General features: G+C 38.5%; 1 protein-coding gene across 1 annotated transcript in view; it reads left to right on the forward strand.

The window, feature by feature from the left end:
• The window catches only part of LOC126480814 (syntaxin-17), a 38596-nt gene that overhangs the window by 7040 nt on the left and 18559 nt on the right, over positions 1-12997 (forward strand). The window contains exon 4 of the mRNA XM_050104143.1: positions 12569-12785. Coding sequence (XP_049960100.1) covers positions 12569-12785 — 217 coding nt within the window. The remainder of the gene's footprint in view (positions 1-12568; positions 12786-12997) is intronic.

The following is a 12997-nucleotide window of genomic DNA, read 5'->3' on the forward strand; positions in this document are numbered from 1 at the left end:
GCTCACAAATCACTCGTGCAACCTGTTCTTGAATTTTGCTCCAGTGTGTGGAACCCATGCCAGATAGGATTAACAGGGGATGTTAAATGTATACAGAGAAAGGCAGCACAAATTGTTTGACACGTGGGAGGGTGTCACAGAGATGTAGTAGAAACTGAATTGCCAGACAGTTGAAGATATATGTAAACTATCCTACGAAAGTCGACTAGGAATATACCATATCCTCTGTGTATCACTCCCACAGGGATCATGAGGATGAGATTAGATTAATTACAGCACACACAGAAGCATAGTGACAGTCATTCCTCGCGTGCTTCAGGAAATAGAAAAAGCCCTGATAACTAGTATATTGGGACATACCTTCCGTCATGCATTTTACAGTCAATTGAGTGGTTTGCAGAGTATTGATGTGTATGTAGAAATGAATGTTAATAATGTTTACACAGGATAAGAAATGTGCAAGGTTCTGAAGTGGCTTACACATTAAAATCTCTTAAGTGCAAATGTTGCACATATCTAATGACAGATGGGGGAATGGTGGGCTATGAGGATGAAAATATTTTGTTGATAAAATGTCAGTAAAGGTGCTTTACAGTGAGCTTCCTCCAGTTTGTATGATAAAGCAAGTTGGCACAATTGGTTAGATGGTTAAGACACTGAACTCATGTCCAGGTGCAGCTGCATTTAAATCCTTGTCCAGCCACTTACATTTGGATTTCACTGAATTGATTACAATGAATACCATTAGAATTCCTTTCAGAAGTATGCAACTAAATTCCTTCCCCATCATTGGACAATCTGAACTAGTACCCCATTTTGAGTTACCAGTACCCTGCCCAGGCGTCACGTAATTAGCACTACGTATCTATGGCCAAGCGACTTGTTTATAATGGTATACATGAACTTTCCTTGTAAATCAGTTCTGTGTTAGTGGAAAACGTATCAAAATCCCTACAGTAGTTAATGAAAATAGCCTTCGCATACAGATGGAAAACTCAGAGGGACACTTTACTTTATAATATGTATATAGAGAAAAGGTGTGCATAGGTGTATAGACACTGGTAATAATAATTTTGTGTGGCTCAGATACCTGTAGAAGTCTCCAGTTGGACACCACTTCAGTGACTTGTGTGTTCCTAACCTACACAGTTATCCAACAGGGGCAAGGGGACCTACAGTGTAACGTTGAATTCAAACCATTTGTTGCTTCTGGTGCATGTCCAAATCACTTAGAGGTGAATGCTAGGTTAAAAGGCATACTAAAAAAATCTGCCATCTCTCTGAGATTTGATCCTAAAACCTATCAGTTTCCATCATGTACACACTTGACAACTAGACCACCATGCCCAATGCAGATTCAGGTCAAGCTCTGCTGTTCTCTAGAGTTGTGAAGGCTGTTTCTTCACAGAAGATAATGTCTCCTCTGCATCTGAGCAGATCATAGCTCCCATCATTGCCACAAGGTGTCTCTCCAAATGCCAGTTATATATGGAACAGATAACAATACATATATTACACTTATAATTACTTAGCATAATAAATAATGTATACAAACCTTCCTCGAACCATTCTATGTATCATTGAAAACTGCATCAAAATCATAATGGTAGGTCTTAAAATTAGCCTGAACGTACAGACAGAAACTGTGGTGGAGGACTTTTATTTTTTATTAAAAAGAAACAAAGTGATGTAAGGAAAAAGAACATAAAATCAAACAGAATGGCAACAAAACAAGATATGCTGTGAATGTCTGTTTAAGGGACCAGCAAAAGTCTGCCCTTTTTTTCCCTAGAAGACATTCAGAAAAGTAATTAATGTTGAGAATCTGATAGTGCAGATTTAAGTTCACAGCATACCACTTTAAATAAAAACCAGGAAAAAACCCTGCCAAATTATTGGGGCTCAAGTGCGAAAACAGTAAAATGGTGTGATTATTCTTGATGCATCCAAGAGAACAGGAAAAATGTTTTTAAATAAATTGATTGTAGTTAAAATTAGAGCCCAAGGTTAAGTAGTTCTTGCTATCCCCTCTTCAGGATTTGCAGCTGTGTTAATGGAAGGAGGAGGCTGGCCCCTTCTGCACTTAAGTTACCACTTGACATTACTGGACAGAAAATCCCGCATGCAACATAAGCAAGGCAAGTGGACAGGAAGAGATGCTCAAGACATGCAAATTAACCACATGGAATAACTGTGCCATAATTCATGAGAAAGCTCTTGGGGGTCCTTGACATCACACTGAGAGTACTGAGAGGAAGTAACAGTCACATGAGAGGAGGTCTGGTGCTTCTCTGTGGAGGCCTTTGTCAGACTGCCCATCATGTCGAAGTCAACACCAGCCAGTGGAGTCTATACATTGAAGCATACATTTTTGAGAAAACGTGTGTGAAAACTTAGTTTGAACGAGCAGATAAGAGCACATTTGAGACATGAGAGTGCTCAAGAAAAGATTTGCAAGTACATATCATGAGATAAGATTTTGTCCAATTATTGTAACCTGGAGATGTTCATTGTGAAGTTAATAGATGCAATCTATCTTGCTGGTTTACAACACTATTGCAATTTGAACTGATTGCAAAGGGGGACCTAATTGAAACACAGACTCACATATTTGCCGTATTCCAAGGTGTAGTCATTGCATATAAGTCCATCAGTTTTCCACTAGAGTTCCTAAACTTGCTTGACCCATTTAAGTTGCCACTAAAACATATTTCACTTCAAACTGAATCTTTAATTATTTTACCATGCAGTATATATATGTCAGAATGTTGCAGTGGCACAATATTGCATCTAAAGATGATGATTAAAGCAAAGCAGTGTCAGCTGTTCTTGCCTTATGATGTAACACGGACTATTGCTCTGCAACAGCAGACACAACATTGTCAGCACATCTCTCATGTAGATGATGGACTGAAATCAGTGCCTAAACTGTTACTCTTCTCTTAAATTTAAATATATAATATGATGGACTGAAGGCAAATGAACCAGATTGTTGTCTGAAGCAGCAAAGGTCCAAGCAGTCCTCTAATATTTTCCGCTGTGGAGCTTTGTCACTGTTCTGGTGTTGGTTTCATTCTCTGGTAGTATGTTCCATTAAGCCTGTGTGTGTGTGTGTGTGTGTGTGTGTGTGTGTGTGTGTTAGTGGTTGCAGGGGAGCATGTGCACATTTGGTCTTTTTCTTTGGCTTTCCTGAAGTCAAAATGACATATTAAATTTGCTTTAATGTTTCCAATAGCTGCAAAAAAAGACAGTTAATAACTCACAATCACCAAACTCTTAAAGATCAGTTGACTAATCTTAACAAAGAAATATTTCAGTACAGTTGAATTCACTGAAGCAAAACACCTGGAGTGAACGGCGTTGAAATCATTTCAGGTGTAATAACATGACATGACGTCAGTAAAGACATGACAAACGAAAATTTATGCCAAATTGGGACATGAATCCATACTCCCAGTTTATTGGGAACAGTAATAGTTGTTGTTTCCCTAAATTACTTCCAAACTCTACAAGGGGGAAAGACTGGTTTTTAAAGTCCCACTGATGATGAGGTCAGCAGAGAAGAAGCACAAGGTCAGACTGCGGAAGGACAGAGGAAATTGACAGGGTCCTGACCCACCCTAGCATCTGGTGTGATTCAGAGAAATCTGCTGAATTGTAGAATCTGAGGTTCCTTCACCTGGGAAAAGAAATTTAAAAAAACTTGGGATTACAAAAATATTTAGGACTTCAGTAAAAAATGTACTTATGGTAATGAGGCAATGGTGACACAGTAGAAATTTATGTATAGGAAAAGAAGAAGATTCAACATATACTGGAAAATCTATGACAACATATTGCCACAATGATTGTGTCCTCATTGTCCAAACAGACTTGCTAAAGCTTCTATAAACTAGTGCTCACACTGCCCTGCCTCAGCTGATCACATGGCATTTCTGGCTGACACCATTAAACAACTGAGCATATCAGCATCAAACTGACTCTCCAGTATTGTATGTCGAGCACCATTTAGTATCTTGGAACCGACCCACCTATGTCTCACGGTCTTGTTTTAAATTTGCTCTTTGGATATTTTTTCTTTGTCTGATGATGACTTGTGTGTCACCAATTAATATATCACTGCCTTTGCGTGGCTCTGCATTTTCCTGTACATGGTTCCACAGCAACATCCAGTGGTCCGTCTGCTTGTAGCCAAGCAGCTTTCATTTGCAACCACTTCTGTATGAGACTATCTTGTCAGGTAGTATAAGCTGAACTGCCTTACCACACTTTCTAACTTCTCTGAAAGACACACAACACCATTCTTTCTAATCACTGTAAGGTTGCTGGCTTTAAGGCTCCCACTAAATATGTTTCTGCAACCTAGTGCTCAAAAACATCAATTATGTCGAAGAAAATTAACAATTTTGTGTTATTTGAAATAAAAACTTACTGCTCTGCAGGTGCCTCTAACCCCCCCCCCCCCCCCCCCCCCCTGTACCTTATTCAGTGTCATACCCTCAAATAATTGTTAAGTCACTCAGGGACAGACAAACAGAAAGATCATAAGATAGTGCCACAGGAAGCAAAAAGCTCCTTCTCATGCTAGCCTGTTTCTTAATGTCAGACAGTATCACATCTCATGTGCTTTCAGTATATTGAAGACATTTCCTAGGACACCTGAATTTATTTTCACTTCACAAATTCACCTGGTCTTTCACAAAATCTTTAATGCTGACTCCCACTCACTAAAGACAACAGCACACTTGAGTACTTACTACGTTCAACGACAATAAACAGTTGTTGCACCTCAACCATTGCCATTCTTCCTAAATAAAACATTTCCCTCCTCAGAATGTTCACTTACAAGATAAATGTATGCATTTTGATAAGGACTTGGAACACTTTACACAGTCAGCATCACCACAGCCTTAACAATATTTCTAGTGTCACTACAGACAGCTACGAAACTACAAACTCAGTTAAGGCACAACAAATGTTCATGCTTTTTATGATACAATATTATCTCGGCCGCAAACACACTATCTCCTCTGCTGTGGTTATGAGTTTCACAAGTTACACTTGAAAATTAGACCAAACTTTTGCTTTTTTCTCCATAAATCCTTCAGAATATGAGTTCATCACCTTAACTGAACAACATCCAGGCATAGGCCTATATCAATCTTTATGCCATTCCTCTAACGTGAGATCCATATTGTCACAGCCAGTGTCACAGGAAAAATTGTTCTCCCCTTAACATTGCCTAGTCCTGCACGTGTACAGCTATTTGACGGACTAACTTTGCAGCTTGTTAACGAGTTATACCAGCTAAATCATCCATATATTTGCAACATATCTGAAAGGCAAATGACAATAAAAATCTTTGAATAAGCAATGTGAATGGACCGAATTCAGATTTATTACAGTACTGGTAGGTTATCTTGCATTGTGCAGTTACTTATTAACCCCAATTTTAATTGGATAGGAAAAACCCTGTGAAAACAAACTAAATTTATTTAACAATGACGCAAATTGCTGGATGGAGCAGCACATAAGGGAAAGGCAGCCACCAGTGTTGCCACAATTTTCCCAAAGTGAAATTCCCAGATAATTTTGTGATCTTAAGGGTAAGTGAAGACATAAGTTGACAAAAATTTATGGACTTCTGTATTTCTCCCCTGTGTAAGTAAATATATTAAGTACTAACATCAAAATCTTTTGTAAAGAACTGTTTTTAGATGGAGAAGCAAGCCAAATGGTACATGTGTTTCATTAAAACCAGTGTTGTTATTTTATTTCAGTAAAATGAAACACATCTGGTGACAAAAATACACATTTCCTTGGTCACAAGACAGATTTAAAATACCTTAACTGATTTCAGAAATAGCCTCCGAAAAAAGTAGGCCTCTTGAAAGAAGGGTATACTGCAGGAAAGAATAGTGTAAACCAACACTATTAAGTGACTGCCAAACAAATGTTGGTTCAACTATGTTTGTTATTGTTGGTTCTTACTGACTGTGTTATGTCTATTATTTTACGGGTATTGTGTGATTTTTCTTTTGAGAGATATGAGTACATAGTGTTCAAACTGTTGATGTGTGTGACTTGCTCAAAAATGAAATCACTGTGCTGCCTCATCCTCTATACTCTACAGACCTGTCCCCTGTGGGCTTTTTTCTACCTCCAAATTCAGAAACCCCATTGAAAGGACAAAGATTTGCAACAATAACTGAGATAAAAGAAAATTTGCAGAAGGCGTTTCATGCAATCCAGCAAGAGGTGTACCATGACTGCTTCCGAAAGTACAAAAGGTGTTGGGAGTAGTGTATCAATTTTTTGGAGAAGAGTATTTCAAAGGAGACCATGCACAATAGCTAAAAGGTAAGCGTAGAAAAATTTTGTGGCCAAAGTTCTGGAATTTTTTGAGTAGACCTCGTATATACATTGGGTAGGTGGGGATCATGTGTCACCCATTTTACATATATCATTGCTGTTTGGACAAATTAATCAATGAAAATAATTACATGGCTGCTTAAATGTGTGTGTATCTCTCTCTCTCTCTCTCTCTCTCTCTCTCTCTCTCTCTGTGTGTGTGTGTGTGTGTGTGTGTGTGTGTCTCTCTCTCTCTCTCTCTCTCTCTCTCTCTCTCTGTGTGTGTGTGTGTGTGTGTGTGTGTGTGTGTGTGTGTGTGTGTGTTTTACAAACAAAATTACGGTGTTGTACTGGCATTTTGTTTCAATTGTGTCATAGTTAATGTGCGGCCGTACATTGCACATTTCACCTGGTGATTTAAAGTAAGTGTTATGGATTATGCAACGTCTTGTAAACTGTGAGTGCCTTTTTAATACTATTTACAATCTGAAAAAGGTAGTTAAGCTACCAAAACTGATCATCCCTTTGTGAATAATTTTCTAATGTTAAATGTGATTGAGACAATATATTGAAAAAACTGAAAGTGTCAAAAAGTTTTATGTAAAGTTTTTAAAATTTTTATAGCTGTTCAATCGATTATCTGCTTATGATCACTTTCTCCTATTCTGACAATGACAGATGTATTCGGTATTTTGTTGCTTGTTCAATATTGGTTCACCCAAGAATTTATTCACGCTTGCGTCTAGAAGGGAAACAACACATGTTATTTATGATGTTGTAGCGAATTTGTAAAAGATTTTACTTTACATACTACATTTATTCCTTTAAAAAAGTCTTGCTGCGCCCACAGGACTGTACATTTGGATACCTGTGTCAGCGTTTATGTATGTAAATGTCCGTACTTAAGCTAGAGAAGAACTAGTGCTCAAAAGCTAGTGTTAATGTTTTCTGTTACATGATTCTGTGCTCTATGCATCAGTCTGCTGTAGGTGTGTGGTCAGGGTTACCACTAGTTCTGGAAATCAGGGAATTTCAAACGTGTTGGGGAAATATCAGGGAAATTAAAAAAAAACTCTGGAAAAATCTCATTTTTGTCTCAGTAGATGAAGTGGTTTGTTTAGTAAGATGTCATGCATTGTCGCTGGCTGTGCCAACTGGGAACGTTCACCACTTCCCTACTCCCTCAATTTTTACTGCTTCTTCTCTTTCTACCACTCCCCTCAGTTTGCAATCAGTGTTGCCACCACATCTTGCTGCTGACCTAATAACTGTGGAAGAGAGGCAGGAAGGCATGAGGAGTGATTTGTTTGGGTATGATTTTCTGAGACTGTTGACACAGCAGCCACTGACGACAGTCGTGTGCATGGGTTGCATCTGAGAGATTGTGATTAGAAAGAATGGTGTTATGTGCCTTTCAGAGAAGCTAGAAAGTGTGGTAATGCAGTTCAGGTTATACTATGTTGCAAGATAGTGTCATACGGAAATGGTTGCAAATGGAAGCTGCTTGGCTGCAAGCAGACAGACCACTGGATATTGCTGTGGAACCATGTACAGGAGGATGCAGAGTCATGTAAAGGCAGTGGTATGCTAATTGGTATGACACACAAGTCATCATCAGTCAAAGAACAAATTTAAAACATGACCGTGAGACATAGGTGGGTCGGTTCCAAGACACTCTGATCACTATATGGTTGCTGGCTTTAAGGCTCCCAATGAATATGTTTCTGCAACCTAGTGCTCAAAAACATCAATTATATCAAAGAAAATTAACAGTACTGGAGAGTCACTTTCAAGCTTTTATGCTCAGTTGTTTAATAGTGTCAGCCAGAAACACCATGTGACCAGCTAAGGCAGGGCAGTGTGAGTGCTGTGTACAGGGAGGATCATATGTTGGTAACTCAGAAATTTTAGGATTTCTGATTTATCATCCAAGTTGACATCTCTATTATCTGACACCAAATGGGTGCAATGAGAAGCTCCATATATTTCAAACATAAGATCTTGAGAGGGTCATAAGGCTAATACAAGCTCTAACAAGTCTCTTTGGACAATGAGGACACAATCATTGTGGCAATATGTTGTATTATATTTTTCAGTATATGTTGTATCTTCTTCTTTTCCTATGCATAAATTTCTATTGTGTCACCATTGTCTCATTACCATAAGTACATTTTTTACTGAAGTCCTAAATATTTTTATATTCCCAAGTTTTTTTAAATTTCTTTTCCCAGGTGAAGGAACCTCAGATTCTATAGTTCAGCAGATTTCTCTGAATCACACCAGATGCTAGGGTGGCTCAGGACCCTGTCAGTTTCCTCTGTCCTTCCGCAGTCTGACCTTGTGCTTCTTCTCTACTGACCTCATCATCAGTGGGACTTTAAAGACCAGTCTTTCCCTCTTGTAGAGTTTGGAAATAATTTAGGGAAACAACAACTATTACTGTTCCCAATAAACTGGGAGTATGGATTCGCGTCCCAATTTGGCATAAATTTTCGTTTGTCATGTTTTCACTGATGTCATGTCATTTTCAACGCCATTGACTCCAGGTGTTTTGTGTCAGTGAATTCAACTGTATTGAAATATTTCTTTGTTAAGATTAATGAACTGACCTTTAAGAGTTCGGTAATTGTGAGTTATTAAGTGTCATTTTGACTTCAGGAAAGCCAAAGAAAAAGACCCAACATGCACATGCTCCCCTGCACCCCCCCCCCCCCCCCCCCCCCCACAACCACAGGCTTAATGGAACATACTACCAGAGAATGAAACCAGCACCAGAACAGTGACAAAGTTCCACGGTGGAAAATAATAGTGAGCTGTTTGGAAGCTCTGAAGACTGAAACGTAATAGCTTTGCATGCTCTAGTAGGGTCCAATTGTTCGTATAGTACACATCATGTAGAGAGGCATTTCTGTGCAGAGACAGAGCATGGAGAGAATGAAGTTTGTGGAAGTATGGTGGTAGATAATGGTCAAACAAAGTTACATTGAGAAACTGTGTTGCTTCAGATGACAGTCTGCTTCATTTGCCTTCAGTACATCAGATTATATATATTCAACTCTAAGAGGAGAATAACAGTTTTTAACAGTGATTTCAGTCCATCATCTACATGAGAGATGTACTGACAATGTTGCGTCTGCTGTCCCAGAGCAATAGTCCATGTTACATTATAAGACAAGAACAGATGACATTGATTGGTGAAGACGTGAAGTATAATTTTTCATAAAAGACAATTGTCTAATGACAAGGTTATTGATACTGGTTAAAATATTTGTCATTTTAGTGCAATTTGGATTGTATTGTAAGAAAAATGTAATGCACAATGCAATTAACTAAATTTAAATCGTTACATTTGCTGGACAACTCCTTATATTCCAAAATACATTTTCTTTAAATGTATAATTCTTTAATGAGTTTTTTGTGGTTGTGTTAAGCTGTGCATAAAAAAGAATTACTGGTAACATGGACTGTTGCAAAAGACTATGGTGTAAATTAACCATCTTCACCTCCCTATCAGAGTGTTCTTCTCTCTTTTAATCTCCCGGGCACTTTGCCTTTGGTTTTAAGCGACAATGCCTCCGTGGCTGAAGACGTTTTAAATTTTATCCGTGGTAGTCCTTTTTATTGTTCCATTTAGGGAGGTCCTGCTCCTTTCCCTTTGTGTGTCTTTTGTCCTCGAGTGTCTCATATTTGGTTGCAGATTTTAGTGTGTGGTCGGTTGGTTGACTCTTTCCCTTTTTTGTTGCCGTGGTCAGTCAACCAGTCTCCGGTCATCTTCTTTTATTCTTTTTCCTTTTGTCTGGTGTCTTCATGTCTGTAGTGTTCGTTACCGCGTTTGTGTTCTTTTAGGGCCTGGGGGGGAGTCTCCTTCCCCTTGGGGTTTTACCTGTTTCGTGCATTTCTGTCTCGCCCTTTTTTTTTTGAATGGGGGACTGATGACCTTAGCCGTTTAGTCCCCCTTAAATACCCCAACAACCACCACCACCACCTGAAGGTTTTCAGTGTGCCACGCACAGTCTGCCCTTGTTGAAGGGTCTATTACTTCATGCATAAGTGCTTCAGTATCTGCTATCTTGAATGTTTTATTCTTTCCTGCCATGTAGCTTATAATCTGTGCCCAAAAGATTATATTGACAGTGGTGTGGGGCTAAATGTAAAACTTTGTGTCCGCATTCACATAAGTCAGGTTTCCACGTTTTGTGACATGACTTCTACAAATTAATGAGCTGCAGGAGATTAGCATGCATTTGGTTTATACTGTGCATAATATTTTTATTTTTGAGGCTTCCCTGGTGTTTATATTTGGTGTTTTCTCTTTAGCAAGTGAATAATGACACTCATTGTCCATTACAATGATTTTGGAGCAAGGTACAGCAAGAACTGTTCAGTGAAGCACTTCCTGAAATTGACACCATTCATTTCCAAATGTTAATCACTGCTGTTCTTTGTACACCTAAATAAGACCTTGCTCCCAGGAATAAACCCAGAAGAGGAGCCAACGTGCAGAATCTACCATTGCTTGTTTTCAGCAGGTTTTCTTGGAATGAATCTGATTCACCCATGTTCAATTACAGTAATGTACTGTTGAACTACCTTCTTCTCATGTTTTGTCCATGTTTCTCAGGAATGTGGCTCGTGCTGCAGCTGTGTCACTTCTTTCCATTAAAAACTTTCTTCCATCATTACTTTTAACATATTTAAACTAATGTCTTATAAAAGCCTTTGCATTTACAAAGTGGTACCTTTGATGACACTTTCCTGTAGCATAATTGTAACAAGTTTTTTTTTTACATCAGATAGTCACTCTTTATATACATTGCAAACACGAAGTACCTTAAAACATCCTTGTCAATACCATCCATGTGCGTTACAGATTTGTTGCAATTTGGATGTTTTCCATGTGACACAAAATAAGTTTGTCCTGACCTTTATACAGCTGTGACCCTTTCGTTTATAGTGCACTGTACAGTTCTCTTACCAACACCACGCTCCTGCAGCCCATACTTGTGTCTTCAGATTGTTAACGATAGAGTCCAATTCTCGGATTCATGTTTGAAAATATTATAAACCTAGTAAATAATCTCGAGCTTGCATGTGAAGCACATCACATTATACCTGTCACGTGACATATTTATTTGGATATCACATTAACGCATATATAGATACAAATTCACAGCAATACTGCTACAAGAAAATAAGACTGACAGTTAATGAATAATTCAGTTGCTCTATGAATGAAACCGCATTGTTGCGAGGTACACCAACTGCACAGCTTGGCCATGTGGGTTAGCCGTGTGGTCTGAAGCGTCTTGTCACGGTTCGCACTGCTCCTCTGTTCGGAGGTTCGAGTCCTCCCTCGGGCATGGGCGTGTGTGTTGTCCTTAGGATAAGTGAGATTAAGTAGTGTGTAAGCTTAGGGACTGATGACCTTAGCAGTTTGGTCCCATAGGCTCTTACCACAAATTGCACAGCTTATGGAAGAGGGAGTCTTGCCATGTAGCAGTAACTCATGGCTAGCTGCTCAGAAAGAGAATGAATCTTATTGACTACCAGCAGTTAACAGAGGGGTTGTGCAAATGGCTGAAAATACGGCCACAGCTCTGAAAACTGCTCTAATAACTGTGAGATATTATGTTAAGAATGATCAAGATTCCTGATCTGTGGTTGCCTGTCTCAGTAATCTTTAAAAGGACAAATAAATTTTTTGAAATATTTGTCTGCTAAACTGAGGAGGATATTTATTTAACAAACCAGTCTTCAGAAACTTTGTTCAGTCTTGTTGTGAATGCACTATATATGGATCAGTTGATCTTAAAATGTTGTTACTGGCAGCTTTTCTGTATCACAGGTGGATTTAAATAAGCTTGAGTTTTGTGAAAACTGAAAGGAAAAGTACATGGTGAAGTCTGTGTAAGTATTTCAGATAATCGTGTTCATTTAGTGGTACTGGTGTTCCCAGCAGGGGGCAGCATTGTCAGGTCTCTCTGCAGTCTTTTTTCATTGCAGCCTTGTGTATACCTTTTGAATGAAAATTATGCTTAGCTGACTGCATTTTCTTACCCAGTAATTCCTAATCACTTTTTTGGAGACTGAAAGCAACTGTAAGGAGGATGCTTTCAGATGCTGAAATTTGCTGCTGTCTTGATTTTGTAATTACTTAAAACACTTTTTTGTGATAAGCTGAGCCATAATATAGTAAATCATAATTGTTTTTCTTTAGGAACAGGGAGAAGATGTGGAAGAAGTTGAGAAGAATGTTGAAACTACAGACAAAAATGTTAAAGAAGGAACAAAGTTCTTGGCAAGAGCAGCTCGCTATAAAGCAGCTATGTATCCAGTTGCAGGAGCATTGATTGGGACTTGTTTAGGTGGACCAGTGGGTCTTATTGCTGGGCTCAAATTTGGAGGATTAGCTGCTATTGGTTGTGGTGCAATTGGTAAGATTGTATTTAATTTTTTGTTTGAAAATTTATATATGTTACATGCCTGAAAGCTAGAGCAATAAATATAATAAAGAGCAGTTCAAAATAGATATAGCGATTATAAACGGCTATAACTATTTAAGTTATAGTGATACATCAATTAGAATTATAGAGAATATTTAAAAAGTTCGGTTTTCTTAAACCTACCTAATAGATATCTTCTGGTA

The sequence above is a fragment of the Schistocerca serialis genome, chromosome 5 (assembly GCF_023864345.2).
Source record: "Schistocerca serialis cubense isolate TAMUIC-IGC-003099 chromosome 5, iqSchSeri2.2, whole genome shotgun sequence".
Lineage (NCBI taxonomy): Eukaryota > Metazoa > Arthropoda > Insecta > Orthoptera > Acrididae > Schistocerca > Schistocerca serialis.